General features: G+C 40.4%; 2 protein-coding genes and 1 pseudogene across 8 annotated transcripts in view; 2 read left to right on the forward strand and 1 right to left on the reverse strand.

Annotated features, from left to right (window-relative positions):
- Ctxnd2 (cortexin domain containing 2) overlaps positions 1-8,445 on the forward strand; it is a 43,101-nt gene extending 34,656 nt beyond the window's left edge. For both annotated transcript variants that reach the window (XM_087213394.1, XM_087213395.1), the window contains exon 2: positions 2,459-8,445. In XM_087213394.1, the coding sequence (XP_087069520.1) occupies positions 2,532-2,699 (168 nt within the window). In that variant the 5' untranslated portion in view covers positions 2,459-2,531 and the 3' untranslated portion in view covers positions 2,700-8,445. The remainder of the gene's footprint in view (positions 1-2,458) is intronic.
- A 5,570-nt stretch (positions 8,446-14,015) lies between these two features.
- Positions 14,016-14,830, reverse strand: LOC147827797 (DCN1-like protein 1 pseudogene; annotated as a pseudogene).
- Positions 14,831-20,126: 5,296 nt separating this feature from the next.
- Positions 20,127-27,736, forward strand: part of Setdb1 (SET domain bifurcated histone lysine methyltransferase 1) — a 33,644-nt gene continuing 26,034 nt past the window's right edge. For 4 of the 6 annotated variants that reach the window (XR_015451844.1, XM_004854049.4, XM_021265920.2 and 1 more), the window contains exons 1-3: positions 20,127-20,519; positions 21,278-21,546; positions 22,612-22,763. Coding sequence is in view for 5 of the 6 variants with exons in the window: in XM_004854049.4 (XP_004854106.1) it covers positions 21,287-21,546; positions 22,612-22,763 (412 nt within the window). In the remaining variant the exon portion in view is untranslated. Of the gene's footprint in view, positions 20,520-20,546; positions 20,848-21,277; positions 21,547-22,611; positions 22,764-27,736 lie in introns of those variants that run through there. The other 2 variants (XM_021265918.2, XM_021265919.2) reach the window with 2 other exon arrangements.

The raw sequence follows: 27,736 nt of genomic DNA on the forward strand, positions 1-27,736 counted from the left end.
TAATAATAGTAGTGTTGGGAAAGCTGGTTGTCCACATGCAGAAGATGGACTCTTAGGGCCGGGGATTTAGCTCAGTGGTTCCGCCTCCTGCTTTGCAAGCGCAAGGACCCAAGTTCGATCCCTGGTACCAAAAAAAAAAAGAAGATGGACTCTAGACCCATATCTCTCACCATGTGCTAAACTAAAATCAAAATGGATCCAAGAACTAAATGTTAAAACAGAAACATTTAGAGCTGGGGATTTAGCTCAGTGGTTCCACCACCTGCCTCACAAGCGCAAGGTCCCGAGTTCGATTCCCGGTACCAAAAAAACTCTCAAAACAGAAACATTTAACCTGATGGAAGACAAAGTAGGTAAAACTCTTGAAGGCTTGGACATAGACAAGAACTCCAAACAGAACTCCGGTTGTACAGGAAATAGTTTCGAGAATCAACAAATGGGATCGTATCAAATTAAAAAGCTTCTGCATTGATCCCCGGTACCAAAAAAAAAAAAGCTTCTGCATGAGGGGCCAGGGATGTAGCTCAGTGGTGCTGCCACCTGTCTTGCAAAAGCAAAGTCCTGAGTTCGATCCCAGGTTATGGGGGGGGGGCTTCTTCGTAGCAAAAGAACCAACAGAGTAAGAGGACAACCAACAAAATGGGAAATTTTTGTTGATGTTGTTTTTGTTTTTTGAGACAGATTCTCCCTATGTAGTTCAGGTTGGCCTTGAACTCACTATGTAGCCCAAGCTGGCCTTGAACTCTCCTCGGTGATCCTCCTGCCTCAGCCTCCTGAGTTCTGGGATTACAGGTGTGCGCCACCACACCTGGCAGGCAGTGATACTTTCCTGAATATAGCTTGTGTGGCTTTGGTTGATAACTATGCTAATAATCCACATACTTAAATATAAGTAAATGCAATAAGAACAGAGAGAAAACTCTTTTTTTGTTTGTTTGTTTTCAGTTTTTTTGTTTTGTTTTTTGGTACCGGGGATTGAACTCGGGACCTTGCACTTTCGAGACAGGTACTTCTTCTGCTGAGGCAGAAGGATCACCTCAAATTTAAGACCAGCCTGGACTGCATAGTGAGTTTAAGGCCAGTATAGTGTGAGACCCTGTCTAAAAAAAAAAAAAGAAAAGCAAAGAAAAAAACCCAAACTGTGCCCTTTTATCAGGACTTTACACTCTCTGTTCAGTCCATCAGCACAGGGGCCCAGGAAGTGGCCATGAGAACCCAGCATCAAGGATGTTAATGCAGCTTTTCCTGTTGCCCCAGAATTGTGTTCCAGTCCCTGAGTCAGGATGAGAGGCAGTTAGCACCCTTCTATTCCAGTGAGAGCTGCAGCCTTTGGAGACGGAACTCTCCCAAATTTTATGAAGAGGAGCTGTAGTCAAGCACATTTCTACCAACTCCACTCCTCACTCCACCACAGGATGTATAAAGATCAGAGCCAGGCATGGTGGTGCCTGCTTGTAATCCCAGCAACTCTGAGAGGCTGAGGCAGAAGGATCACAAATTTGAGCCCACCCTGGGAAACATCAAGTTAGTGACACCCTGTTCAAAATTAAAAAGCAGGATGTAGCTTTACTCCAGTATTATATTATTTTGATCTTTGTAGCTTTGTAATGAGTCTTGAAGTGGGAAAGTATGTCTTATTACTTTATTCTTTTCCAGAATTGTTGTGATGAACTAAATTTTAATAACTGAAATCCCTTCTGGGATGTACCTGATTTTTCATTATGAGAATGACAACACAGTCAAATGTAACGATCAGGGGGAAAAAATTGGGAATTTGATGAAATCTTAGAGAGGGATTTGGACTTCACACAGAATTGAGATGTTCAAGATAGTTTTACCTGCATTTTGCAAGGCAAAGCAGCACCAGCTGGTTTCTGGGTAACATGTACTTACTCAGTGTACAAGTCAGCTTTAGGTCACTACACAATGAAATACCAGACATCGGCATTGATGGAGAAAAGAGAGGGGCTCACAGTTCTGAAGTCCAAGTCCAGACTGGGTGGTCCTGTTCACTTGGGCCTCTTTTAAAGGCAGCACGTCATGGCAAGGGCACATATCAGACGGGTGCCCACAGCTCAAGCCAGGAAACAGAAAGAGGAGATGGAGACCCATAATCCCTTTCAGGGATGTGACCCCCACAAGCTAAGAACCTCCCACTAGGCCTCACCGCCACAGCACCTCCAATACTGCTACCCTGGGGACCAAAACTTTATGTATGGACCTCTCATCACAACCATGGCCCTTGTGTTTTGCACTGGAGGAAGTCTTCGGATAATTTATGCTTTTATGTATGTACAGATCTTTTTAGTCATCTGTATTAGCTTTCTTGGTTTCACAAATGCTTCTTACATAAATCTTGATGATTTTTTTTTCCAACCCTTGGCCCCTTTTTGGTTTCCACACAGTGCTATCAGGAAACACACACGTCAATAAACTTGTTTTCTCTTCTTTTGCCTAGGAATATGACAAATCTGAAGACACGCCTGAGGAAGTAGCTGCAGCTGGAAAATAGTAAAGAGGTGCCTGTCCCCATGGAAGATTCGAGCCTGTCCAGCAGTGTTGATGTGGACAAAGGCTTTGCCATTGTCTTTGTTGTTCTTCTATTTCTCTTCCTAATAGTGATGATTTTCCGGTGTGCCAAGCTGGTGAGGAATCCCTACGAGGCCAACTCCAAAACCACAGAGCCATCTCTGAGCTGAAGTATGGTGAAGCCTCCTGGAGAACACCTCATAAGAGAGTTGAAATCTTTCATGCAGACTTTTAGGACCCAGAGTTTCTATTACTTTACCTTCGTCTCAGCCTTCTCACTTATGTTTATCATTATGCTTGGTAATGCCTATCTGAAACTAGAAGCTCACCTGGAATTCCAGACCTGCATGGTTCCTTTAGTTATACAAATGTAAGGTAAGCAGGAACTGATGTCCTATGATGAGTCTAATAAGGATATTTTATTTTATTTTACTTATTTTTAAGACAGGATCTTGCTATGTAGTTCAGGCTGGCTTTGAACTCACAATGCAGCCCAGGCTGGACTCAAACTCACAGTGATCCTCCTGCCTCAGCCTCTCAACTGCTGGGATTGCAGGGTGTGTGAACACACCTGGCCATGGAGTGTGAAGTTTTTCAAAATCCACTGTCCTTCTCAAGTGGGCAGGCCTCTGTGGTAGAGAACTAATTTGCCTTAGGTAAATCCCACAACTCAGCCAAAATTGCTTCATCTATAAAATAACATATAGTTGGTGGAATAGGGCCCCCCAAAAGATATGTCTACATTTTAATTACCAGCACTTATGAATGTGATTTTATTTGGGGAAAAAGTCTTTATGGATGTCATTAAAAAGCTCAGGATAAGATTACCTTCCTGTAATCCCAGAACCCAGGAAGCTAATGCCTGAGGATCACCACAAGTTTGAGACCAGCCTTAGCTACATAGCGAGATCCTGTCTCAGAAAACCAAAACATAAACATTAAAAATTAAAAATCTCGGGCCGGGGATTTAGCTCAGTGGTTCCGGCGCCTGCCTCGCAAGCACAAGGTCCCGAGTTCGATCCCTGGTACCAAAAAAAATTTTAAATCTCAAAATAAACTTATCTAGATTACATAAATGAGTCCTAAATCCAATGATATGTGTTTATAACAAATAGAAGAGAAGCCGAGTATGGCACCACATACCGGTAATCCCTATACTCTGGGAGGCTGAGGCAGGAGGATCACAACTTCAAGACCAACCTGGGCAATTTAGCAATTTAGCAAGACCCTGTCTCAAAATAAAAATAAAAGAGAGCTAGAGATATATGTTAGTATCAATCTCCAGTATGACAAAAAGAAAAGGAAGGGGGGACTAATAGTGTATAGTGTACGCCTCACATCCACGAGACCCTGGGTTCATCCATAGCACCATATTTTTTTTTAAGCAGTAAAAATGAAGCAAAAAAAAGACACAGAGCCATGTGGAGATAGAAGCACAAGTTGGTATCCTGTATCCACAAGCCAAGAAATCTCGCCGGGAACCACTAGAAACTGGAAAAGGCAAGGAAAGATTCTCTCCTAGAGGGTTTGATGGCAGGATGGCCTCATTAATACCTGAAATTGGGACTTCTGATCTCCAGAGCCCTGAGAGAATAGACTGCTGTTGTTTTAAGCCACTGGCGTGGTAATCTGCTACAACAGTCACTGGAAACTAACACATAATATGTAATATGGCCATCATCGTCATCATCCCAGAGATCTCTGAAGAAAGGGAAGGGGATCATAGTCCCCTATTCTCCAAAGTCCAAAATGAAGGAAGCTTGGGAGGCAATGGGCCAACTGGCAGCAAAGTCCACATGGGAATGCACTAGGAAGAAAGGGGCTTCAGGCTGCTTACCGAAGTTCAGCGAGGGTTGGTCTGCAGAGGACCGGATCTAGCACAGCAAGTACTGGAGAATTAAGGCTTTCACCACTAGTTGTGCAGCCAGGTGTCCCAGGCAACAGTAGCTCTTCTGTGAGTGGGAACTGAGATCCATTATCTTAGAATCTAAGTGTGGGACATCACCTGGGCTTATGCAAGAATCACTTCAGAGAAGACATGAATCTGTGGGACCACACTGGAGCAAGTTTCAACAGCCATCCAGTACAGTCAGCCCTGCCAGCCACAGGTTCCTCATGATCAGATTCAATTGTGAAAAAATAATCAGAAGCCAGGAGTGGTGGTGCATACCTGTGAGCCCAGCACTTGGGAGGCTGAGGCAGGAGGATTTCCGTGAGTTCCAGGCCAGCTTGGGCTACATATGGAATCCAAGGGCAGCCTGAACTGCATAGTGACTCCCTGTCTCAAAAAACAAAACAAAACAAAACAAAAATCAGAAAAAAAAATTTATGTCTCTATTGAATAAGTACAGATTTTTCCTTGTAATTACTCCCTAAACAATATATTTAGTAACAACTTCCATGCCACTTACATTGCATTAAGTATTGTAAGTCATTTAGAGATGACTTAAAGTATGTACACAGGAGGTTATGTGTAGGTTATATGCAAATGGTACAGCATTTTATACAAGGACTTGAGCATCCATACCTTATGGTATTCATGGTGCTCCTGGAACCAAATCCCAACCATATTGAGGAATAGCTATTGTCCCTCTTTATCCACAGTTTCATTTTCTGAGGTTTCAGTTATCCAGAGTCAACGATGATCCAAAAATATTAAATGAAAAATTCCAGAAATTACCCATAAGTTTTATTTTATTTTTTATTATTTCATTTTTTAGAGATAGGGTCTCACTGTGTAGTTCACCTGGCCTTTACTACGTAGCCCAGGCTGGCCTCGAACTCTTGGTGATCCTCCTGCCTCAGCCTCCCAAGTGCTGGGATCACAGGCGTGATGACCAGCATACTCAGCTATCTCTACAATCTTTTAAATTGCACAGCGTTGTCTATAGCATAATGAAACCTGTTGCCTTCTAGCTCTGCTCCTCAAGTGTTGTAAATCATCCTTTATTCCATCTTATGCTTTCTATGCTAGCCACATGTGCAGTAGCTGGCTGACTTATTGTCATAGTGCTTATATTCAAGTAATACTTGTTTTATATAATAATGGCTCCAAAGTGCAGGATTAGTGATGCTGGCAGTTCTGATATGCCAAAAAGAAATGATCGAATGTGTTCCTCAAGTAAAAAGGTGAAAATTTGCCAGACGTGGTGGTGCACACCTGTAATCCCAGCCCTCGGGAGGCTGAGGCAGGAGGATTGCCATGAGTTCAAGGTCAGCCTGAACTACAAAGCAAGACCCTGTCTCCAAAAAAAAAGGTGAAAGTTTTCAACTAAGGATGAAAAAAATCGTATGCTGAGGTTGGAAAGATCTGTGATAAGAATGAATCCTCCAGGGCTGGGGGTGTAGATCAGTGGTAGAGCACTTGTCTAGCATGCATAAGGGCCTGGGTTCAGTCCCCATAATGCAAAAAAAGAAAAGAAGGAAAATATGCCTCTATCCCTGAAGTTGTTATAATCGTTCTATTTTATTAGTTATTGTTAATAATCTCTTACTGTGCCTAATTTATAAGGTAAACTTTATCCTTGCCAGCCATACTCTTAAGTGAAGTAAATTGTACACACACGTTTAAATACTGCATTGTTTCTCTGGTGTGAGAAACTGAAAGGGTAAATAAGGACCAACATGTATAATAAATATTGGGAAGTGGGAAGAAAATGTTCAAATGGGAAGGGGAACAAGGGAGGGGGAGAGGGAAAGGAAGGAAGGGAAAAGAAAAAAGAATAGAAGGAAAAAATGGAAACAAAGCTTTTGTAAATAAGGAGGGGAAGAGGAGTTAAAGGGGGTTAGAGGATTGGGGGAAAAAAAAATCCAGATATATTATGTGCAAGTACAAATTCCCTATGGTGAATGTGATCATTATGTATATCTAAAATGTACCAATAAAATTAATTTTTTTTAAATATTCAGGCTGAGGGCCGAGGATTTAGTTCAGTGGTTCTGCTGACTGCCTCGCAAGTGCAAGATCCCAAGCTCAGTCCCTGGTACCAAAAAAAAAAATTAATGCTGAGCTCAATGGCACACACCTGTAATCCCAGCACATGGAGGCTGAGACAGGAGGATCACCACAAGTTTGAGGACAGCCTGGGCTACAAAGTGAGTTCAAGTTCAGCCTGAACTACATAGCGAGACCCTGTCTCAAAACAACAACAATATATATACTTTTCAGAGGGTTCAGGCATCCACTGAGGGGGACGGACATATCCCTTGCTATGGAGCCGCGACTCTAGCCATGCAGTTAGCAGGGACTTCATGATCGTACCTGCTCCTGCCTTTGAGAATTAGGACTGCTCCTTTCTTTGGCTTGAGTAAGCCCCTGCCTGGAATTCTTTGAAAAATGGAGGCAGGACAATCAAAGCCTTCCAAGGGAGAGACAAGACATTGCCTGCCCCGGAATCCAGGCGGAGAAGGTGCTCTATCATTAAACTGTGCAGGCGGGGATTGTATTTAGAGTTCATGAAAAGAAAGTCAGGGCCAGGTGCAGTTGGGTGGAAGTAGATGAAAACTACTAACAGTCCTTGAGGTCTGCCACGCATTCTGACCAGGAACTCAGAAATTAACCTTCCCCCACTTCGGAAAATGAGCTGCAAGATAAAAACATGATTAATAAGAGCATCAATATACAGTCACCTGAGAGTCACAGGTTTGACAATTGTCTGACTTCTACCAGTAACCTAAGAGAAAGTGACTCAGAAAAAGTGGAAGCAGAGAAAGAGCAACAACCTAAGGGAAACTCACATGGCGCCAACATGAATGCTTCTCCAGAAAAGGGCAGCGGAGCCGCTGGATGTAGAACAAACACTCAATCTCAGTGGCCCAAGTCCTCAGTATGGAGAAGTTCAGGAGCTTGGGTCTGTTCCTTTTCACTGCTCACGGTATCTCTACCTCACACTGACGGCTTACATGTCATATCAGTCTGGAGAGGAGTTTTTTTTGGTTTGGTTTGGTTTCTGGTACCGGGGATTGAACCCAGGACCTTCTCACTGAGCTACATTTTTCTCTCTCTCTCTCTCTTTTAATTTTGAGACAAGTTTTCTCTAGGTTCCTAAATTGCCTAAGTTGGTAAATCTTGGAAACAGCCAGCCCATCAACTGATGAATAGATAAAGATGTGGGGGGGGGTTATACAATGGAGTACTACTCTGCCATAAAGAAGGATAAGCTTGAGACATTTCTAGCTAAATGGATGCACCTTGAGACCATACTCTTAGGGTATAATAATATTTATTTATCTATATTATTTACCTATTTCATGGTAGAAAAACAGCAGGTGTTAAAAACAGCACTTTTGCACTGAGTTACAACTAGTTCCTTTTTTAATTTGGAGGCAGAGTCTCACTAAATCTCTGAAATGCCCAAGCTTGGCTCAAATTTGTGACCCTCCCGCCTCAGCCTCCCATAGTAGCTGGGACTACAGGTGTGTACCACTTACGTCCTTCTAAGATCACTTGAAAAATGGGAGGATCTAGCAACACTGTATTGAACAGGCAAAAATTAGCTGGAGCTGAGAAGCAACTGCTCCCTGCAGGTGAGACTTATACTTCTCAGGTAGTTGCAATTCTCACCTGTCCTACTTTGACCTTTTATTACTCTTTTTGGTGCCTGAAAAACCTGACATTTTCAATTCCTGGAAATGTGTTATGAGTCTGAGATCACTCAGTCACCTTTGTCTTATGACCTAACTCCCCTTGAGTCCATCAACAGAGAAAGGACCATTTGGCGTGATAATGTTTTAACCCTTGCACTATGATTTCTCACAATCAAGTATTAGCAGCATATGCTTGTGATTTTCCAATGTGTACAAGGGATTACAGTGGTGAGTGTTCTAAGCCTATCACCATGTATATTCAAGTTGCTGTACTTTATTACTTTATATTAATTTATAATAGCAATAAACGGTTTACTACAATCTTTGTTGTTGTTGATGTTATGTTTTTGTTTTTTTGGTTTTTTTGGTAGCGGGGATCAAACTCGGGACCTTGTGTTTGCGAGGCAGGCGGCAGAACCACTGAGCTAAATCCCTGGGCCTGATGTTGTTTTTGAGACAGTCTTACTTTATATTACAGGCTAGTCCTAAATTCATTATGTAGCCAGGCTGGCCTTGAACTTGCAGCAGTCCTCCTGCCTCGGCCTCCCAAGTGCTGGGATTACAGGAGTGCGCCACCATGTCTGGCTTCATAATTTGTAATTTTAATAATGTGAGTCATGTAGTCAGGGCCTGATCACCTCTGATAAGAGTTAATTTTCAGACCTTAGAAGCAGAGCCCAGAACGTGGGTCCTTATTATGATGCCTGCCCTATAAAGAATTACACAACTTACTCATGTTTATTGCGGCCCCAATTCACAGAAGCCTGGATAGTGGAATCAGCCTGGGTGCCCATTAACACAAGAATGGATAGTATATATATACACAATGGAGTATTGTGAGCTGTAAAGAAGAATGAAATTATGTCATTTTCGGGAAAATAAACTAGATAATATTATGTTAAGCAAAATAAGCCAGACTCCAAAAGATAAGTATCAAATGTTCCCTCTAATATGTGGTCTCTAAATTAGATGACATGAGAGTAGAAAAGAGTGGATTTGTGGTTGTTGTTGTTGTTGTTGTTCTGAGTTAGGGTCTCACTGCGTGGTTTAGGCTTGCCTTGAGCTCACTGTGTGACCCAGGCTGGCCTCAAATTTGTCATGGTCCTCCTGCCTCAGCCTTCCAAGCAGAGGGATTATAGGTTATAGATGCTTCACCACATCTGGAAACCTGGAGTTTGAAGATTATTATTAGGCAACAAGAAGAAAATAAAAGGGGATGAGGGAGAAAGGGAGGGCAACAGGGAAGATGGATACGTTCAAAAATAGACTTGTATGAAAATTTCACATTGAAATCTAATATTTAAAATTTTTTTCCTGTGCCTGCTTCAGCAGCACATATACTAAATTTTTTTTTCAGACCTTATAACAGCTTTGTTTAATTCTAAGATGCCATCATAATGAACAACCTTAACTTTTTTAAAAAATATTATTTTTTTTTATTTTTTATTTTTTTGGTACCAGGGATCGAACTCGGGTCCTTGTGCTTGTGCAGCAGGCAGTGAAACCACTGAGCTAAATCCCCGGCCCTTTAAATATTATTTTATCGGTACATTTTAGGTATACAATATAATGACATTCATCATTGGAAATTTACACCTTTACGTAATCTCTGTTGGTTCTTATTTTTCCCCCTTCCCCTGCCCTCCAACCCCTCCATCCTTCCCTATTTACGAAGACTTTGTTTCCATTTTTTCATTTTCTCATAGTAATTCCATTCCCTTCTTTCCTTTCCCCTACCCCTCCCACTTCCCCTTCCCCTTTACCCCTTTTCATCCTATTTTACGTTATTGATTATACCTTTTAGCCCTTATTTACACTTTCAGTTTCTCACACCAGAAAAACTATTCGGTATTTACACATGTGTGTCCTGTTTCTTTCACTTAAGAGTATTGCCTCAATGTGCATCCATTTAGCTATAAATGTCTCTAATTTCTCATTTTTTATGGCTGAGTAGTACTCCATTTTATTAAAAAACCACATTTTCTTTATCCAGTCTCCAGTTGATGGGCATTTGGGCTGCTTCCAAGTTTTAGCTATTACAAATTATGCTGCTATGAACATGGGTACACATATATCACTGTGGTATGATTCTTTTAATTCTTTGGGGAAGATATCCAGCAAGGGAATAGTGGGGTCAAATGGGACTTCCAGTCCTAGTTCTTTGAGGTATCTCCATACTGATTTCCACAGTGGTTGCACCAGTCTACACTCCCACCAGCAGTGGAGCAGTGTTCCTCTTTTCCCACAGCCCTGCCAGCATTTGTTATTGGTTGATTTCATGATAGCAGCCAGTCTTTCTGGGGTGAGGTGGAATCTCAGCTTTGTTTTCATTTGCATCTCTCAAATGACCAGTGATGTTGAACATTTTTTCATATGTTTATTTGCTATTTTTACTTCTTTGTCAGAAATATCTGTTCATTTCAGAAGCCCATTTTTGGATTGGGTCTTTAAATTTTGGAGGTCTGATTTTTTTAAGTTCTTTATCGATTCTAGATAGTAGACCTTTGTCTGAGGAACAGCAGGTGAAGATTTTTTTCCAACATTGTGGGTTGTCTCTTCACACTGCTGGTGGTTTCCCTTCCTGTGCAGAAGCTTTTTAATAAGAAGAGATCCCACTTGTTGATTGTTTGTGCTAGTTCATGGGCAACAACCTTAACTTTTATACTACATAATTATATTCAAAGCTTTATGTATTTTTGTTTATAATCACACAGTAATTATACATGTTTAGTAATTATACATGTTTAGTACCATACTGATAACAAACACTATTTTGTTGGAAAAGTCTTGCATTTAAAAGAAAAATCTGTGAAAAAGGCGGGCGTGGTGGCCCATGCCTGTAATCTCAGCACTCAGGAGGCTGAGGCAGGAGGATCCCTGTGAGTTCAAGACCAGCCTAGACTACATAGTGAGTTCAGGGCCATCCTGAACTACAAAGGGAGAGACCCTGCCTCAAAAGAAAAGAAAGAAAAATCTGTAAAACCCAAGGCACTAGGCCACAACCAATACCAGATTTTTATGAAAATAATTTATATTGGGGGGTGGGAGGGATCTCATTTCAAAACACAGCATACTTGAAATAACCAACCTGAAAATAATATTGTAACTCAAAATCAAGACAGGAAACAAAAGTACATATATTTATATCTTTTTAAATTTTTTCATAATTGAAATTCCTCTTTATATTTACAAAAATTAAAAAACACTAAAAACAGCAAGGTTTTTCTCCTTTTTTCTTTTATTTTAATAACTAATTCCAATCACCTGAATAGAAATTTTCAAATTTTTCTTTTGGTAAAATTACATTCTTGTGGCCGGGTATGGTGGCACATGCTTGTAATCCCAGCACTCAGGAGGCTGAGGCAGGAGGATCACTGCAAGTTTGAGGCCAGCCTGAACTGCATAGCAAGACCCTATTTCAAAAAAAATTACATTCTTGAGTTAAAAGTTATGACTGGAATATTAATAAACTAGCTCATCAATTTCAAAATTATGTAAATAGAAAGCGATTTTAATAAGTCATTGTTTCTTGAAATCATTTTTGCATCTGCATAAAATGTACTGGTATTCTGAAGTGCATTCCTTTATTAATATCAGTACTAGGCCCTAGAGAGTACCTGGATATACCAGGGAAAATCTGTTTCTAGTAAAGACCATCGTCATTCAAAACTTGAAGTTCAACATTTTTTTTTTTGTACCAGGGTTCTAACTCGGGACTTTGCACTTTCGAGGCAGGCAACAGAACCACTGAGCTAAATCCCAGGCCCTAGTTACTTTCTTAAACATTTCTGTAAGGCAGGTTAAAAAATGTTGAACTTTGGGCCCAGGATTTAGCTCAGTGGTTCTGCTGCCTGCCTCAAAAGGGCAGGGATCCGAGTTAGATCCCCGGTACAAAAAAAAAGAAAAAAGAAAAGAAACCAATTAACTCTTTGTCACATGATAGTAAGTAAACAAAAATGAGCAATTTAGGCAAGAAACCTGTTCATGGGTCTTGTAACCAAAAGAAAAAACAAACAATTGGGGGGGTTTCATACAAGCATTCTACTTTGATGTGAAAATGGAGCTAATGTGAGTGAAACAAAAACAATAAAGAGACTAAATAATTGATAAAAATAGAAGCCAGATTTGTTTGTTCGTTTGTTTGGTTTTGGTTTTTTGAGACAGGGTCTCCCTTTGTAATTCAGGCTAGCCCTGAACTCACTATGTAGCCCAGGCTGGCCTCAAACTCACAGCGATTCTCCTGCCTCAGCCTCCTGAGTGCTGGGACCACAGGTGTGCACCACCACACCCGGCCAGATTGTTTTGTGTGTTTTTTTGGTACTGGGGCTCCAACTTGGGACCTTGAGCTTATGTGGCAGGTGCCGGAATCACTGAGCTAAATCCCCAGCCCTAGATTGGTATTTTTTCATTGGCATATGTCTGAATATCTTTGCTCCTGAAGTAAATATTCGGCAGCCACAGTGATTAGTGAAAGCAATTTCAGCAAAATAAGAAGTCATCAAAAATGCACTACTCGAGTTCGCTCGCCGGTACCAAAAAAAAAAAAAAAAATGCACTACTTGGGCTGGGGATGTAGCTCAGTGGTACAGCACCTGCCTGGCTAGTGAGAGATCCTGAGTTCGATCCCTGGTACAAAAAAAAAAAGACTACTTGACTGAAAGAGCAGTACCTATATTACACAGATTGAACTTCATGGCTCATCACAACCATTTCCAAAATGTAATTCACACTATCCTTTTATAAATTAAGAGAATTTCATTTGTGTTCCATAGCGTGATGACCAAAAAGGAAGAAAAAAGCAAAACCAAAAAATAAACCTTTGTACCTAAATTTAGGATATTGTATTGTATACCAATTCAAAACATTCAAAACAAATTAAATAGTTTGATTTATTCAGTAGGCCTATAATAGCATAATGAAGTCCAATTATCTGGTCCATAATGTAGACAAGAGTGGAATCTAACATTACGTAGACATTTGCTAAATAAAAGCTCCCTGTAGGACCATTTCATATAAACATTGGTAAGGTGAGTGCAGACTAATTCTGTGGAACCTTTTTGAAGTTGAGAGTCTAAAACACAATACTTTTTTCAGGTAGGCACCATGTTATCCTAAAATTTTTTTTTTTTGGTATCAGAGATCGAACTCGGGACCTTGTGATTGCAAGGCAGGCAGCAAAGCCACTGAGCTAAATCCCTGGCCCTATCCTAAATTTTTTCACAAAGGTTGTTTTGACATTTCTTTCATCAGATCTCCTACTTACATCAACAATACATGTGATTTGCCAGGGAAAAAAATCCCCCCCAACCAAAAACCATTCCAGAACCCATACACTTTTTGGAAGTGCTATCAGTATAGTCTTTGCAACTAGCCCAAAGCATACATTTAAGAAAATTTTTTTTTTGGTACTGGGGATTGAACTCAGGTCCTTGCACTTGTGCAGCAGGCAGTGAAACCATTGAGCTAAATCCCTGGCCACATTTAAGAAATTTTTACAAATTGTTTGTGATTTTCATCATATTTAATTCTTATGCCGAACTACTTTCTGATGAAGACAGCATTGTGCTTTATGCAAGAATGGAAACCTCAAAATAGGCACCATAAAGCTTCCAAGACTTGTGGGAGAATAAACGAGGATGGTCCACAGATATTAAGATGAAATCCACAATGTTAGAATTATAAATGTTTAGAGCAGCCCAGACTAGAAGACAAGCCTAAACCATCATTAGAAGACTGGAATATGATGTGGTCCAAATTGTAGCCTTAAAGTTTTGTCTCACCCCTCAGTCTGAATAGTGAGGCCTGAATTTTAGTTCAGTTCAGCCAGCAGAAACTGACCATGGAATTTTCCAGCGTATTTATTGTATCAACTACCTACATTCTAGAAGGTTCTTTTAGTGCTACACTGTTGTATTTTTTGTCCCAGAAATTTGAGGTCATGAAAATTCCACAAAGTCATCAGTGAGAACAAGCCATGCTCCTTCTTCATCATAAGTAGACATGTCATCTACATACATTGTCCTGAAGACTAAAAGAAGATTCCAAGTATCTCTTGGTATTGATCATCTATGATGTTCCAACAAAAATTTATTCAAAAAAATTTATTCCATAAGTCTAAGAATTTAAATCTTCCATTAAGCAGGAAGACCCAGTAGGCAATGGTCATTTCGAGATCTAATCCTTTTTGACCTGATACTTTACAAAATTAAAAGAAAACTGGTAAAAATCCCTAAATTGTCCTGGTTGTTTCAATTCTTGTTTCGTCTTGGGCATCTGGGCCTTTAGCTTTTCTATGGGGTCACATCCTAATTCTGTCATGCCATCCACAAACTCCTGGAGCTCAGAGAACTCACTGTGTCACTGCTCTGAACTTCCATGCATTGATCAAAACACTAACATTGGCTGGATCAAGGGCCAGGTCACCACAGATTGCTGTATACCATCAATTCCAACTTTATGTTCATCTTGAGGATCTTTGTACCTATTGTATGGTTGTTCTAACATCTTCCTGTCCAATGATCCTTTTACACTCTCTTATATATAAAGTTCAGAATTTTGGAAAAAATTATCTGTTGCAACATCTAACTTCCAGTCATTTTGAGAAAGACAACTTACTGCAGTTCTTTCACTAGATTGTGTGAATATCATAAACTGTCGAACTTTATCCTTCTGCAATGATTTCCATTTGTTCATGTTGGTATCCTCCAGGCCTCTTTCTCCTATTTTTAAAATTAATAGGTACTAATAAATATATTATAGATAATATATATTCCCCCCTTCCCCCGTACCAGGGATTAAACTCAGGACCTTGCACTTGCAAGACACCACTGAGCTAAATCCCCACCCCTAATTTTTTTTTTTTTGGTACCGGGGATCGAACTCAAGTCCTTCCACTTGTGCAGCAGGTGGCCAAACCACTGAGCTAAATCCCCGGCCCCCAGCCCTATTTTTAAAAGAATCACACAACTCTATCAGCTGTGGAGATGCATTCCTGTAATTCTAGCTACTCAGGAGGCTGAAATAGGAAAGTTGAAAGGGTTTTTTGTTTGCTTGTTTTTGAGATAGGCTGGCCTCAAACTCATGATCATCCTCCTGCCTTGGCCTCCCAAGTACTGGGATTACAGGTGTGCACCATTGCACCTGGCTGAGAATTGAAAGTTGAGGCCAACTTGGCTAATTTTTTCTTTTCTTTTTTTTTTTTTTGTACCGGGGATCGAACTCAGGACCTTGCACTTTCGAGGCAGGTTCCAGAACCACTGAGCTAAATCCCTGGCCCCCAATTTAGCAAGAGCCTGTCTTCAGAAAAAATTTTTTTAAAGACCTGGGGGTATTGCTCAGTAGCCCCTAGGTTCAATCGCCAATACAGGAAAGAAATAAAAAATAATTCCACTCAATTAAAGTAGAGCAAAGATTCCCCTCCTTCATCACACAGTCGCTATGTGTACGATAAGCCAGCAGAGCAGATGGAGATGTACGATGATAACTCAAAGTGAAAAGAATGAAGGTCACAGAAGCACAGAGGCAGGAGGAGTTTATTGCGCAGAGGATAAGCGAAGGTCTAGAATAGTGATTCTAGGATCCGGGCTCGAGGACCAGTAGTGGGGATAGCATCTGGGAAAAAATTAGATGCACAAATTCTCAGACTGCAGCCAGACCCATTCCCACAATAACAGAGGGGCACCAATCCACATCTTAATGAATCCTTCAAGAATGATTCTGATGCAGGCTGTTTGTTAATTGCTAGTCTAAGAAAACTTCTCAGGAGATATTTAATTTGGCCCTAGAGAATTAATATTTTACTGTCCAGAAAAAGAGAAGGGACACTAGAAAATAGACCATGATGAATAAAAGTATGGAGATATAAAAGTGAAATACAAAAATGTGCTGGAGAAATAGCACTTAACCAGGAATGTAAAATGGAGGAATGGGAAATATGGCCAGGGAGGTAAATTGGGGTTAAATTATAAAAAGCCTCAAATTTCATAATGTGCAGTTCAAACTTTATTTTATAAACATAAGGAAAAAAGTTTTAAAGCATGGGTCTGTGTCTTAGTTACTTTTCTTGTTGCTGAGACAAAATACCCGACACCCAGAAGTTAAGGAAGAATAGTTTATTTTGGCTCACAGTTTGTAGAGGTTTCAGTGCATAGTCAGCTTGCTCCAAGGCAGGGTGGTGTGGCAGAGGGACATTGAAGAGGAGAAACTGTCCATGGTAGGGCAGGAAGCAACAGGCAGCAAGCTGCCTGCAGCCTGCCTTCCATCTTTCCCTTTTATCGTATCCAGGGTACAAGTCTTTTGAGTGGTGCCACTCACACCCAGGGTGGGGCTTCTGTCTTTAATGAATCTATTCAGCCATTCCCAGAACTATGCTAATTCCAATCAGTGTACTAATCTAGTACCACACACCCTAGATCCAGCTAGCTCCGAAAAACCCACCTATGAATGCATGAGGCTTTGAGGGGACATCTAGATACAAGCCATAATAGTGTGTGACATTATCAGAATTTTATTTTTTATTTTTTGGTACCGGGGATTGAACTCAGGAACTTGCACTTGCAAGACAGGCAGCGGAACCACTGAGCTAAATCCCCAGCCCAGAATTTCATACTAGAATATACAGAGCTTCCTCATTTAACAACCTACCTATTTAACATTGTTCAGACTTACGACCAAGGCACATTGTTCAGACTTATGACTTACCTCTCAAACTTACAACCCATCTTTTTTTTTTTCTGTAAAAATCTATACATCTTGTTTATAGAGATTTTATGTCCCCCCCGCCCCCGACCAAGAATCAAACTCAGGACCTTCCACTTGCCAGGTAGGCACTTAATGTCTTTTTTAATACAGTGTATCTTGTTATACAGTACTGTAATTTTTGCTGAATTTTTTTTTTGGTACTGGGGTTCGAACTTGGGACCTTGCGCCTGCAGACCAGGCAGTGGAACCACTGAGCTAAATCCTGGGCCCGTTTTTGCTGATTGTACTGTACAGTACAGTACTGTAGTTTTATGTTCTGTTATACATTGCAGTACTGCATGTAAGAGGCAAATAAAAGCAAAATCATCAAGTTGGAGTTTTCTTTGACCATTTCTTTGTTCTGAATATTGTAATGTACATACTACATATAATTTCTCCTTTAGCAATCAATTCATTTAATGACCTAGTGGGACTACCAGAAAGCTGGCCTTTTGAGGAATGTCTGTATGTAGGATTGGTCTACAGCAAGGCCCACCAATTAGAGGGCCATTTTGTCCTGGCAAGAAATGAAAGCTAAATAAAGGCAATAGAATAAGAAAAGAAAGACATGAAATAAAACAAGAATTTCCAAGCTAGGATAAACAAGTTATATGGAAAATGGTTTGGCCGTACTATGGGCCATATGGCCATGTACTACAGACAAAATGACTGGCTTAGCAAGTTATCTGTATAGCTTTAGAAAATTTATTCTGTCCCTCAGTTTTCTCATCCACATAAGGATTAATTATAGTTCTTAACTCATAGGATTATTGTATTAAATAAATTAATAACTATAAATTATGTAAAACAGTGCCTGGTACATAGCAAGTACTCAATACAAATACTACATGTGTAGTATGTCTAAATATCTACACTCAAAGGTTGGAGGATGGGGTGAACTTGGAAATGCTGAATTTCAGCTATCTGGAGGAATCCTCTGTGCCACAATGCCTGCTGCTTTAACACCTGGAAATAGGCACTCAGGGTAGTTTCAAGACATTGGTCCATGTAGGTGCATAGGACATGTGACACTGTGGTCAGCAAGAAAGGATTTCAAGGACTTGATGGTCTTGGCTGTTTGAGCACTATAATCAGATCTTGCACAAGATCTTGCACACACAAATCTGATTTATACTACTTTGAAAGGATCTACATTTGTAGATCCAATAGGTAGTACACTTAGCAAAATAAAGATAGTTGAAAAAATTGAAGCAATAATGAGATAATATGGTAGTCAATGGTGCTGGTTCATTGAATACCCTTTGTGGCCCCTTTGGAGTCCCTGCGGGCCACATGCTTCCTTCAGGCCAGTGAGTAGTAAATGAAAGAGTCTTGAGTCACTTTGAGTGTGAACCTGAGTCCCTCTAGCATTTCCTCCCCCGGCACAACTACCCTTCAGTCTGTGTTCCAGAGCAGCAGTCACAAGCAGAGCTCTGCTGTCCACCTTCCAGAAATGATTATGCAAGGTGAGCAACACTGTGGCACATACCTGTAATTCCAGCGCTCCAGAGACTGAGGCAGGAGGATCACCTTGCGTTCAAGGTCAACCTGAACTACATAGCACGACCCTGATTCAAGAAAAAGAAAGAAAGAAGGAAATAGACTTTTTGGTTGTAAACCACTTAAATTTTGAATTTCTTTCGACAACATAATCTACTTTATCTTGATATGGATCCTATTTCAACACATCAAATTCTCAAAAATTAGACAACAAACAGGCCTAATGAGAGTGTGGGGAAACAAGTACTTTGAGAGATTTACTAGTGGGAGTAATGATTGTTGCAACCTTTTAGAAAAGTAATATGACAGCAGAATCTATGAAAAAGAAAATAAAAGTGCATTTTCAAAAATTTAGATTCCATTTTGGGGAATGTCCCCTACAGAAATAAAAGTATTTATTTGCATAGCATGTGTGAGGCTCTGGGTTCACCCCCAGCAGAGAAAAAAATTAAATATAAGTAAAGTAAGTAGTAGTGACCAAATCAGAAATAAAAATATTACTTCAAAAGAATGTTTTAGTGGGGCATAGTGATGCACACTTGTAGTCCCAAGCAGGAGGATCCAAACTTCTAGCCCAGCCTCTGCAACTCAGCAAAACCCTGGCTCCAAAAAAAGAGGGTGGGGGGCTGCAGGGTACACCTCAGCGTGAAAGCCCTCAGTTTAACCCCCAGTACCACACATAGAAAACAATTTGCTGGGCTGGGGATTTAGCTCAGTGGTGCCACCGCCTGCCTTGCAAGCGCAAGGTCCCGAGTTTGATTCCCCATACCAAAAAAAATGTGCTTTTCTAAATTTGGTTTAGTGATACTATGAGGTACTATGCAGCTGTAAAAAAGACAAGTCTTATCTTTCTCTCTTTTTGTACTTCAGGAATATCCATGTTAAATGAAAACAAAACAAAAAATCTACACACAGGGACTTCTGTGACTTTTTTGGTACCAGGGATGGAACTTGGGACCTTGCACTTGTGAGGCAGGTGGCAGAAACACTGAGCTAAATCCCCAGCCCCGCACAAGGATTTATGTGTAGACTCCTAGAAAACTAAACTGTTTTACCCCCCCTAGTAGCAGGGCAGTAAGTGATGAGGGGGTAGATACTGTGTTTTTCTCATTACATCTCTTTTTTCTTTTTGGGTTGTTTTTGGTACCAGGGATCTTTTTGCTTTTGAGACAGTCTTGGTATGTACTGTAGTTCAGGCTGGCCTTGTACTCATATGTAGCCCAGGCTGGCCTGGAACTCGCAGATATCCTCCTGCCTCGGCCTCCCCAAGGATGGGATTATAGGCCTGCCTACCAAACCACCCCTCCTTACATCTTGATTTTTTTTTTTAATAGTGCTCATAGTCCAACCCAGGGCCTGGAAAATGCTAGAGGCAAATCCCCTATCACTGGGCAACACCTCCTGGGCGTATCTTGATATGCTTTGATATCCTTTACAATTTGTACAACTTACATAATAAAAACCATCTCAAGCAAAACTATGACGTAAAAAAAAACACCTAATCATGTTTGCTGGCTGTCCTCATACAGGAAGTTCAGCTTTATGGCCACGGATGAGGGCGGAGCTTCTGCACATCTGGCCACTCCCACTTTGTCTTACTGGTCGCTTCTCAACAGTGCCCTGGAAGGCCCTACTTTAACGCATGCGTAATCAATTTAGGTTTTCTTAGCCTCTGAAGGGCGCCCGGTAGCTTTGGATTTGACCCCGTCAGGCTACCGTCGCGGTGACCGGAACCGCACATTTGCTTCCGGGCCTCTCTTTTGCTTCCCCCTTCCCACCATCACGCTGTTCCCCCCCACCCCCACCCCACCCCCGCTCCTTTTTCCCTTTGGTTTCGCTCTTTCGCCTTGAGGCCGACCCCTTAGTAGTGAGTCTGGGGTCTGGTTGGTGAAAAACCCTTTGTAGCTGAAGTAGAGAGGTGTGGGGAATATTGCTAGTTGAGGAATTTAGAGACCAAAAGCTTGTCTGGGAGGTTTTGTTCGTGAGAAAACGGGCGAGTCTGAGGAGAAAGTCTTCCCCGAGAGACAAGCCGGGGCGGGGCCGAGCTAGGTTGCGGTGGGTGGGGCGCACCCCGAAAACGGATGGCGCTGAGGTGCGCGGGGTTGTGCTGAGGATCGTCGAGGCGGTGAGGGCTGGCCCTGTGGTCGGTCGAACGTTACTCTGGCGTGAGTTTTTCTTGTGACCGTTTTTTCAGAGAGGGCGTTAAGACCAATGAGTTATTGCATTTCAGATGCTAGATAGCCAGATTTTATTGCTTTATTTTACTTTGGGGAAACCTTTTTGGTGCAGGCTTGTGTATGCTTAAACATGGTAGACTTCATTTTGTTTTGTTTTGTTGTTTGGTTCCTGGGATTGAACCCAGGGCCTTGCGCATGCTAATCTCGCCCACCGCCACCGAGTTACACTCTAGCTTGGTAGACTTTTTAAACAGTAAATTTCCACGTAGAACCAATGTAACATAAGAGAAGCAATCAGTTGAAAAACATAGAACAAGTGAGTTACAAATCATCTCCCTCCTCAGTTGGCAGGGTTCAAGTTAAGCATATCATTTTTTTTTTAAGCATATCATTTAGACAGAGATTTATCTCAGTCAGTCAAGGATATCTTAGATCACAGAAATACCTTCCTGTGTAGATTGATTCTTTTCAGTTTCCTGAAATATTATTTTGAGTAACTACTTATTGCATAATAAATGTTCTCTATGCGCTCTCAAACATCTAAGCCATATTCAGGCCTGTTAATCTATAGCAAAACCTGAAAACAAAGCACAATCTCAGCGTCAGGTTTTGCAGAATGGGGAGAGAGAAAACAGACTATTTGAATAACAGGTAGCAGTGTAGGCATGAATTTTCTTGGGAGACTGAAATTTTCTATTAATTGTGGTTAATGACTTCAGAGTAATTTTAGTTTCTTCCATGCAAAGGACAAAATTATGTCTTCCCTACCTGGGTGCATCGGTTTCGATGCAGCAACAGCTGCAGGGGAGTCTGAAGAGATTGCAGAGCTACAACAGGCAGTGGTTGAAGAGCTGGGTATTTCTATGGAGGAACTTCGGCAGTTCATCGATGAAGAACTGGAAAAGATGGATTGTGTACAACAGCGCAAGAAGCAGTTAGCAGAGTTGGAGACATGGGTAATACAGAAAGAATCTGAAGTGGCTCATGTTGACCAGCTCTTTGATGATGCATCCAGGTGAGGACTAAATGGGAAGTAGACAGATGTCTGTCCATTGCAGACATTTTTGAGTATAATTATTCATGGCATTGTACCAAGTACTTTCTGCTTTATAAAGTACAGTTGTATGGAACCTTACTCTCCCTCAAAGTTTAAGGTCTGAAATCTGACCTCATAAGGATCCATATATAAGTTGGGTGTGGCCGTGCATGCCTGTAATACCAGCATTCTGGAGGCTGAGGCAGGAGGATTCCCACTAGTTCGAGGCCAGCCTGGGTTACATAGTAAGCTCAGGGCCAGCCTGAACTACAAAACAAGGCCCTGTCTCAACTAAAAAAGAATCCATATCCATATATATATATGTATATCTTTAAAAAAGATATATGTGGGGCCGGGGATTTAGCTCAGTGGTTTCACCACCTGCTGCGCAAGCACAAGGACTAGAGTTCGATCCCCGGTACCAAAAAAATAATAATAAAACTTTTTTTAGAAAGATATATATATATCTTTTTTTAACCTATCAAAGGGTGATGCTCAACCAACAGTAAGAAAGACCAAGTCCTAAATACCTCCATTTTTCCTGTACTCCACTCTAGAATAATTGCTCTATGATCACCAGAGGACTGAGGCTATAACTGTGGAACCTTAAGTTCCTTGAGCTGGGATGTAGCTCAGTGGTAGAATGCTTGACTAGAAAGCACAAGATCCTGGGCTCAGCCTGCTGTACTAAGGGGTGCAGGTTGAGAGGAGTTCCTAAACCTCTAAACCCTCTAGATTTGTCTGTGGTGCTCTAGTTGTCAGTTGGACTACAATTTCAAATAACAGCAAGGTAAATAATAAGGTAAGGTAGAAAGTACTGTACTATGGGCTTGCTTGGGAGTTTTGAGGAACTAGTTGGGAAAACCAAACCCCTATTTAAAACATTTTTCTATGAGAAAAGTATTCTAAATAGAGACACTTTGGAACATGTAGGGCCCAATCATATTGAGAACAGTCTATATCTATATATATATAGATAGATAGATAGATATCATATGGCTCCTCTGCTGGCTTTGACCTTTTCTACATGTGTTCCAATATTAGGGCAGTGACTAACTGTGAGTCTTTGGTGAAGGACTTCTATTCCAACCTGGGACTACAGTACCGGGACAGTAGCTCTGAGGATGAAGCTTCCCGGCCTACAGAAATAATTGAGATTCCTGATGAAGATGATGATGTGCTCAGTATTGATTCAGGTAAGAGATGAGGTTTTGGGTAGGAGTCTCAGAATTGAAGTAAAAATACTAGAAGATGAAGAGATGGGTAATAGAGGAAAAACCATTGTCACTAACTCCATATTCTAGAATACTGCATTTTTCAGAAAAAATGTATCCTTGTTAGTACCGTAGATGTCCCCAATGTCCTATACTCTAATACTTTATCCTTCTGTCCCCATTTGGTGTAACCTCTATTTTAACTTTTCTTGCTTTTCTTTATAGGTGACATCACATATCTATGTGTCCCTAAGCAATAGATTTTTTCTGGGGGGTTTTTTAAAAGTTTTATCAAGATATTTACATACCATAAAATGTATCCATTTTAACTAGTATGATTTGAAGTTTAGTACATTTATATGGCAATCCAGTTTTAGAACACTTGCATCACCCCTAAAAGTTTCCTATGCCTGTTTATCTTCAATCTCCATTGTAACTCCTAGCAATTACTGTTCTTTTTCTTTTTTTTGGTACCGGGGATTGAACTGGGGTCCTTGTGCTTTTGCAGCAGGTGGCAAAACCACTGAGCTAAATCCCTGGCCCTCTTTTTCTTTATATAAGTAGATATGTACACTATCAATTTTTTGGTGGGGGGAGTACTGGGGATCAAACTCCAGACCTTGCACTTTCGAGGCAGGTATCAGAACCACTGAGCTAAATCCCTGGCCCTGTCATTTAATGTTTTTACAGCACATTCAAACTGTTGCATATATCAGTAGTTTTGGTCTTTTGTGGGGTAATGACCTTTAGATGTACCGTGTGTTTTTATCCATTCCCTAGTTGATATGCATTTGGACTATTTCTAGTTTTTAGTTATATTATGAGTAATGCTGCTGTAAACTTTTGTGTATAAATGCTTTTGTGGGAATTATGGTAAATGTATGATTGACTTCTCCAGAAACTACCAGACTGTTTTCCAAAGTGGTTGTACCATTTTCCATTCTCATTAATGAAGTATGAGTGTTCTACTTTCTCTGCATCTTTGCCATTGCTTGGTAATGTCAGTTTTTCACTTTAGCAATTCTGTTTGGTGTTTGCTGGTATTGTGTTATTATTGTTGTTTGCATTTCACTTGCGACTGATGATGTTGAACATCTTTTTGTGTGCTTGCCACTTCTGTATGTTCTTTGGGGGAAATAATTATTTAAATGTTTTCCTTTCTTAAAAATTTCAATTGTCTTTTTATTGATTTAAAGGGAATTTAAGCTGGGTGTGGTGGCACATGCCTGTGATCCCAGCACTCAGGAAGATGAGGCAGGAGGATCACCACAAGTTCCAGGCCAGCTGGGGCTACATAGTGAGTTCAAAGCAACCTGAACTACATAGCAAGACCCTGTCTCAAAAAAAAAAAAAAAAAGGCATTTATATACTCTAGGTATAATTCTTTCACCAAATATATGTTATAAATAATGTCTACCAGATAGGGCTGGTCTTTTTTTTTTTTTAAGTAGTATTGGAGAGGGCTAGGGATTTAGCTCAGTGGTTTCACCGCCTGCTGCACAAACGCAAAGATCCGAGTTTGATCCCTAGTACCAAAAAAAAAAAAGTAGTACTGGAGATTGAACCCAGGGCCATGTACATACAGTATTAGGTTAGCACTCTACCTCTCATCCATTTTCATTTTCTTTTTTTGTGTGTTGGTTTGCTTTTGGTTTTTTGAGACAGGGTCTTGCTATATAGTTCAAGCTGTCCTTGAACTCACTGTATAGCCCAGGCTGGCCTCCAGCTCATGGCAATCCTCCTACCTCAGCCTCCTGAGTGTTGGGATTACATTTTCATTTTATTAATGGTGTCTTTTGGGCTGAGGATTTAGCTCAGTGGTTTCGCCACCTGCTGCGCAAGTGCAAGGACCCAAGTTTGATCCCCGGTACCAAAAAAACAAAACAAAACAAAAAAATGGTGTCTTTTGAGGAATAAAAATTAAGGTAAGGGGGCAGGGGATTTAGCTCAGTGGTTTTGCCACCTGCCGCACAAGCACAAGGACCTGAGTTCGATCCCCAGTACCAAAAAAAAAAGAAAGAAATTAAGGTAAGGGCTGACAGTTGTTTTAAATATGGCTACCTAGGTGTCCCCACACGTTTGTTGAAAATACATACTGTCATTTTGGTACCTTTGTCAGAAATCAACTGATCAATGAGAGAGTCTTCTGTCAAATTGACATAAATGTTTGTCCCTACCAGCACCACACTATCTTTTGTTTTTTGGGGGGTTTTTTTGGTACCAGGGATGGAAGTCAGTACCTTGTGCTTGCGAGGCAGGTGGTGGCACCACTGAGCTAAATCTGCAGCCCTATTCCTAAATATTTTATGCTAATGTGAATGAGATAATTTTCATAATGTCATTGGGTATAGTAATACAGTTGAGTTTAGAGTATTGACTTTATAGCTTCTGACCTTACTAAGCTCACTTAGAAGTTCTAGATGTTTTTTGTTGTTTCCTTAGGATTATTCTAAAACTAGGTCATGGAAATAAAGTGAATTTTACATCTTTCCGTCTAATCTAGATGCCTCTTATTTCTTGCATTATTGAATTCACTAGAACATTCAGTACAATGTTGAGTAAAAGTTTTGAGAACAGACATCTCCTTGTTCCCGATTTTAGAGTGAAAGCATTTGATCGTTAACCACTAGTTTTGATGTTAGCTATAGGTTTTCTGTAAATGCCCTTTATCAGGTTGAGGAAGGTCCCTTTTATTTCTAGTTTTCTTAGAGTTTTTATCATACCTTGATTGGATTTTGGATTTTTGTTTTGTTTTTTTGGATTTTGGGTTTTTGTTAGCTACTTTGTCTACATCTTCCTTGTAGATACCTTTTGTCCAATTAATAGCTTATATCAGCTGGGCATGATGACATAAATGCCTGTGATCCCAGCATTCTGGAGGCTGAGGGAAGAGGATTGCAAGTTTGAGGCCAGCCAGGGCAACTTAGCAACAGTAAGACCCTGTCTCAAAAAAAAGGCAGGGGTTTTGTCCAATGTATCTCAGTGCAAAGGCTCTGGGTTCAATCTCCAGTACCTAGTAATCCCCTTTCCCTCAAAAAAGGGAAAGAAGACTATATTACAATAATTTGGTGGGGATATTAAACCAACCTTGCATTCCTAGAACAAACTTGGTCTTGATGTATAGTTTCTTTTTATGTGGTGCTGGAAGTGATTTGCCAATAGTTTGTTACTAATTTGCAACATTTTGAGGGTCCTTGGTTTGTAGTTCTGTTGGGTTGTTTTTGTTTGGCTTGGTATTCAAGTAATATAGGGATTTATAAGATGAGTTGGAAAATGTTCCCTTTTAAGTTTTTGTGGAATGCTGTATTTCATCAAATATTTGATAAATTTAGCAGTGAGACTATATTAGCTTGAACTTTTCTTTGTGGACTTTCTTTTAAATAGATTGTCTTTCTTTCTCTTTTATTAGTACCAGGGATGGAACTCAGGACCTTATGCTTGCCAGGCAGGCACAGTGCCACTGAGCTAAATCCCCAGCCACTTAAATAAATTTTCTTTTGCAATAATTTTAAATTCACGGAGAGTTGATGAGGGATGTGGAGGCACATGCCTGTAGTTCCAGCACTAAGGAGGCTGAGGCAGGAGGATCACCATGAGTTTGAGGCCAGCCTGAGGTACCATAGTAAGTTCAAAGCAGGCTTGAACTGCATAGTGAGATCCTGTCTCAAAACAGACAACCAAAAAAAATTAGAGTTGAAAAAATAATATAGAGACTTTCTGCATACCTTTCATCCAGTTTCTCCTAGTGTTACTATATTGTCATGGTAACTTTGGTGCATTACTTTTAATAAACTCCAGATTTTATTTAGTTTCTGGGGTTTTTTTCTGTTGTATGATTGCTTTATCTGTTTGAGGCTGGCCGTGAACTTAGTCTTCTTGCTTCATCCCCCTGAGTAGCTAGAATTATAGATCTACACCACCATACCTAGCATTATTTAGAATTTTTCCAAATATACTACTATGAGAGAGAGAAGCCTAAAATTTTCTTTGAATTTTTTGAAGGGGAGAAGGTTTGGTTTCTGAGACAGGGTCTCCCTATATAGTTCAGGCTGGCCTTGAACTCCCAATGTAGCCCAGGCTGGCCTCCAACTTATAGTAATACTCCTGTCTCAGACTCCTGAGTGCTGAAATTACAGGTGTGCACCGCTGTGCTTGGGTCTTTGAATTTATTGTGGGAAGATTTTTAATTACTAATCCCCACCACCACCTTTTTTTTTGAACCAAGGTCTTGCTATGTATTTCAGGCTAACCCTCAGCTCACTACGTACTCCAGGGTGGCCTCGAATTTGTGGTGCTCCACCTGCCTCAGCCTCAGGTGTGCGCCACCACACCCAGCCCTAATTCCTTTTTTAGAAAATGTGATGTATATATTTAATATCCCTTCTTGATTTGGTTTTGGTAATTTGTATCTTTCTAGGGTTTTTCTATTTTATCCAAGTTGTCTAATTTATTGGAATAAAGTTTAATCCTTTTAATTTCTGTAGGTTCTGCAGTGATGTTTCTTCTTTCAGTTGTAAATATTGGTTATTCAGACTTTTTATGTTTAATTTTCTTGGTTAGTCTAGCTAAGATTTATCAGTTTTGTTTCTCTTTTTCAAAGAACCAGCTTTTGCATATGTAGATTTATTTTCTGTATTGTTTTTTGTTTCATTGATATTCAGTCTAATCTTTATTATTTTCTTCTGCTCACTTAGGTTTGATTGGTTTTATAATAGCTTCATTTTGTTGTTTATTTGAGTTTTTTTGTTTTGTTTTTGAGACATGGTCTCACTATGCGGTTCAGGCTTGCTTTTAAATTTATTTAGGTTTTTGGTGTTTTTTGTTTTGTTTTTGCTTTTCAATCTATGGCCTTCCTACTAAGCTATTTTGAGACAGTCTCATTCATTTGACCAGGCTGGGCTCAACTTTGTGATCCTCCTACCTCCACTTGGGAGCCCAGAGCTACACCACCATAT

Source organism: Heterocephalus glaber, unplaced genomic scaffold (assembly GCF_053883595.1).
Source record: "Heterocephalus glaber isolate CG9 unplaced genomic scaffold, H.glaber_assembly_v1.0 deba00001442, whole genome shotgun sequence".
Lineage (NCBI taxonomy): Eukaryota > Metazoa > Chordata > Mammalia > Rodentia > Bathyergidae > Heterocephalus > Heterocephalus glaber.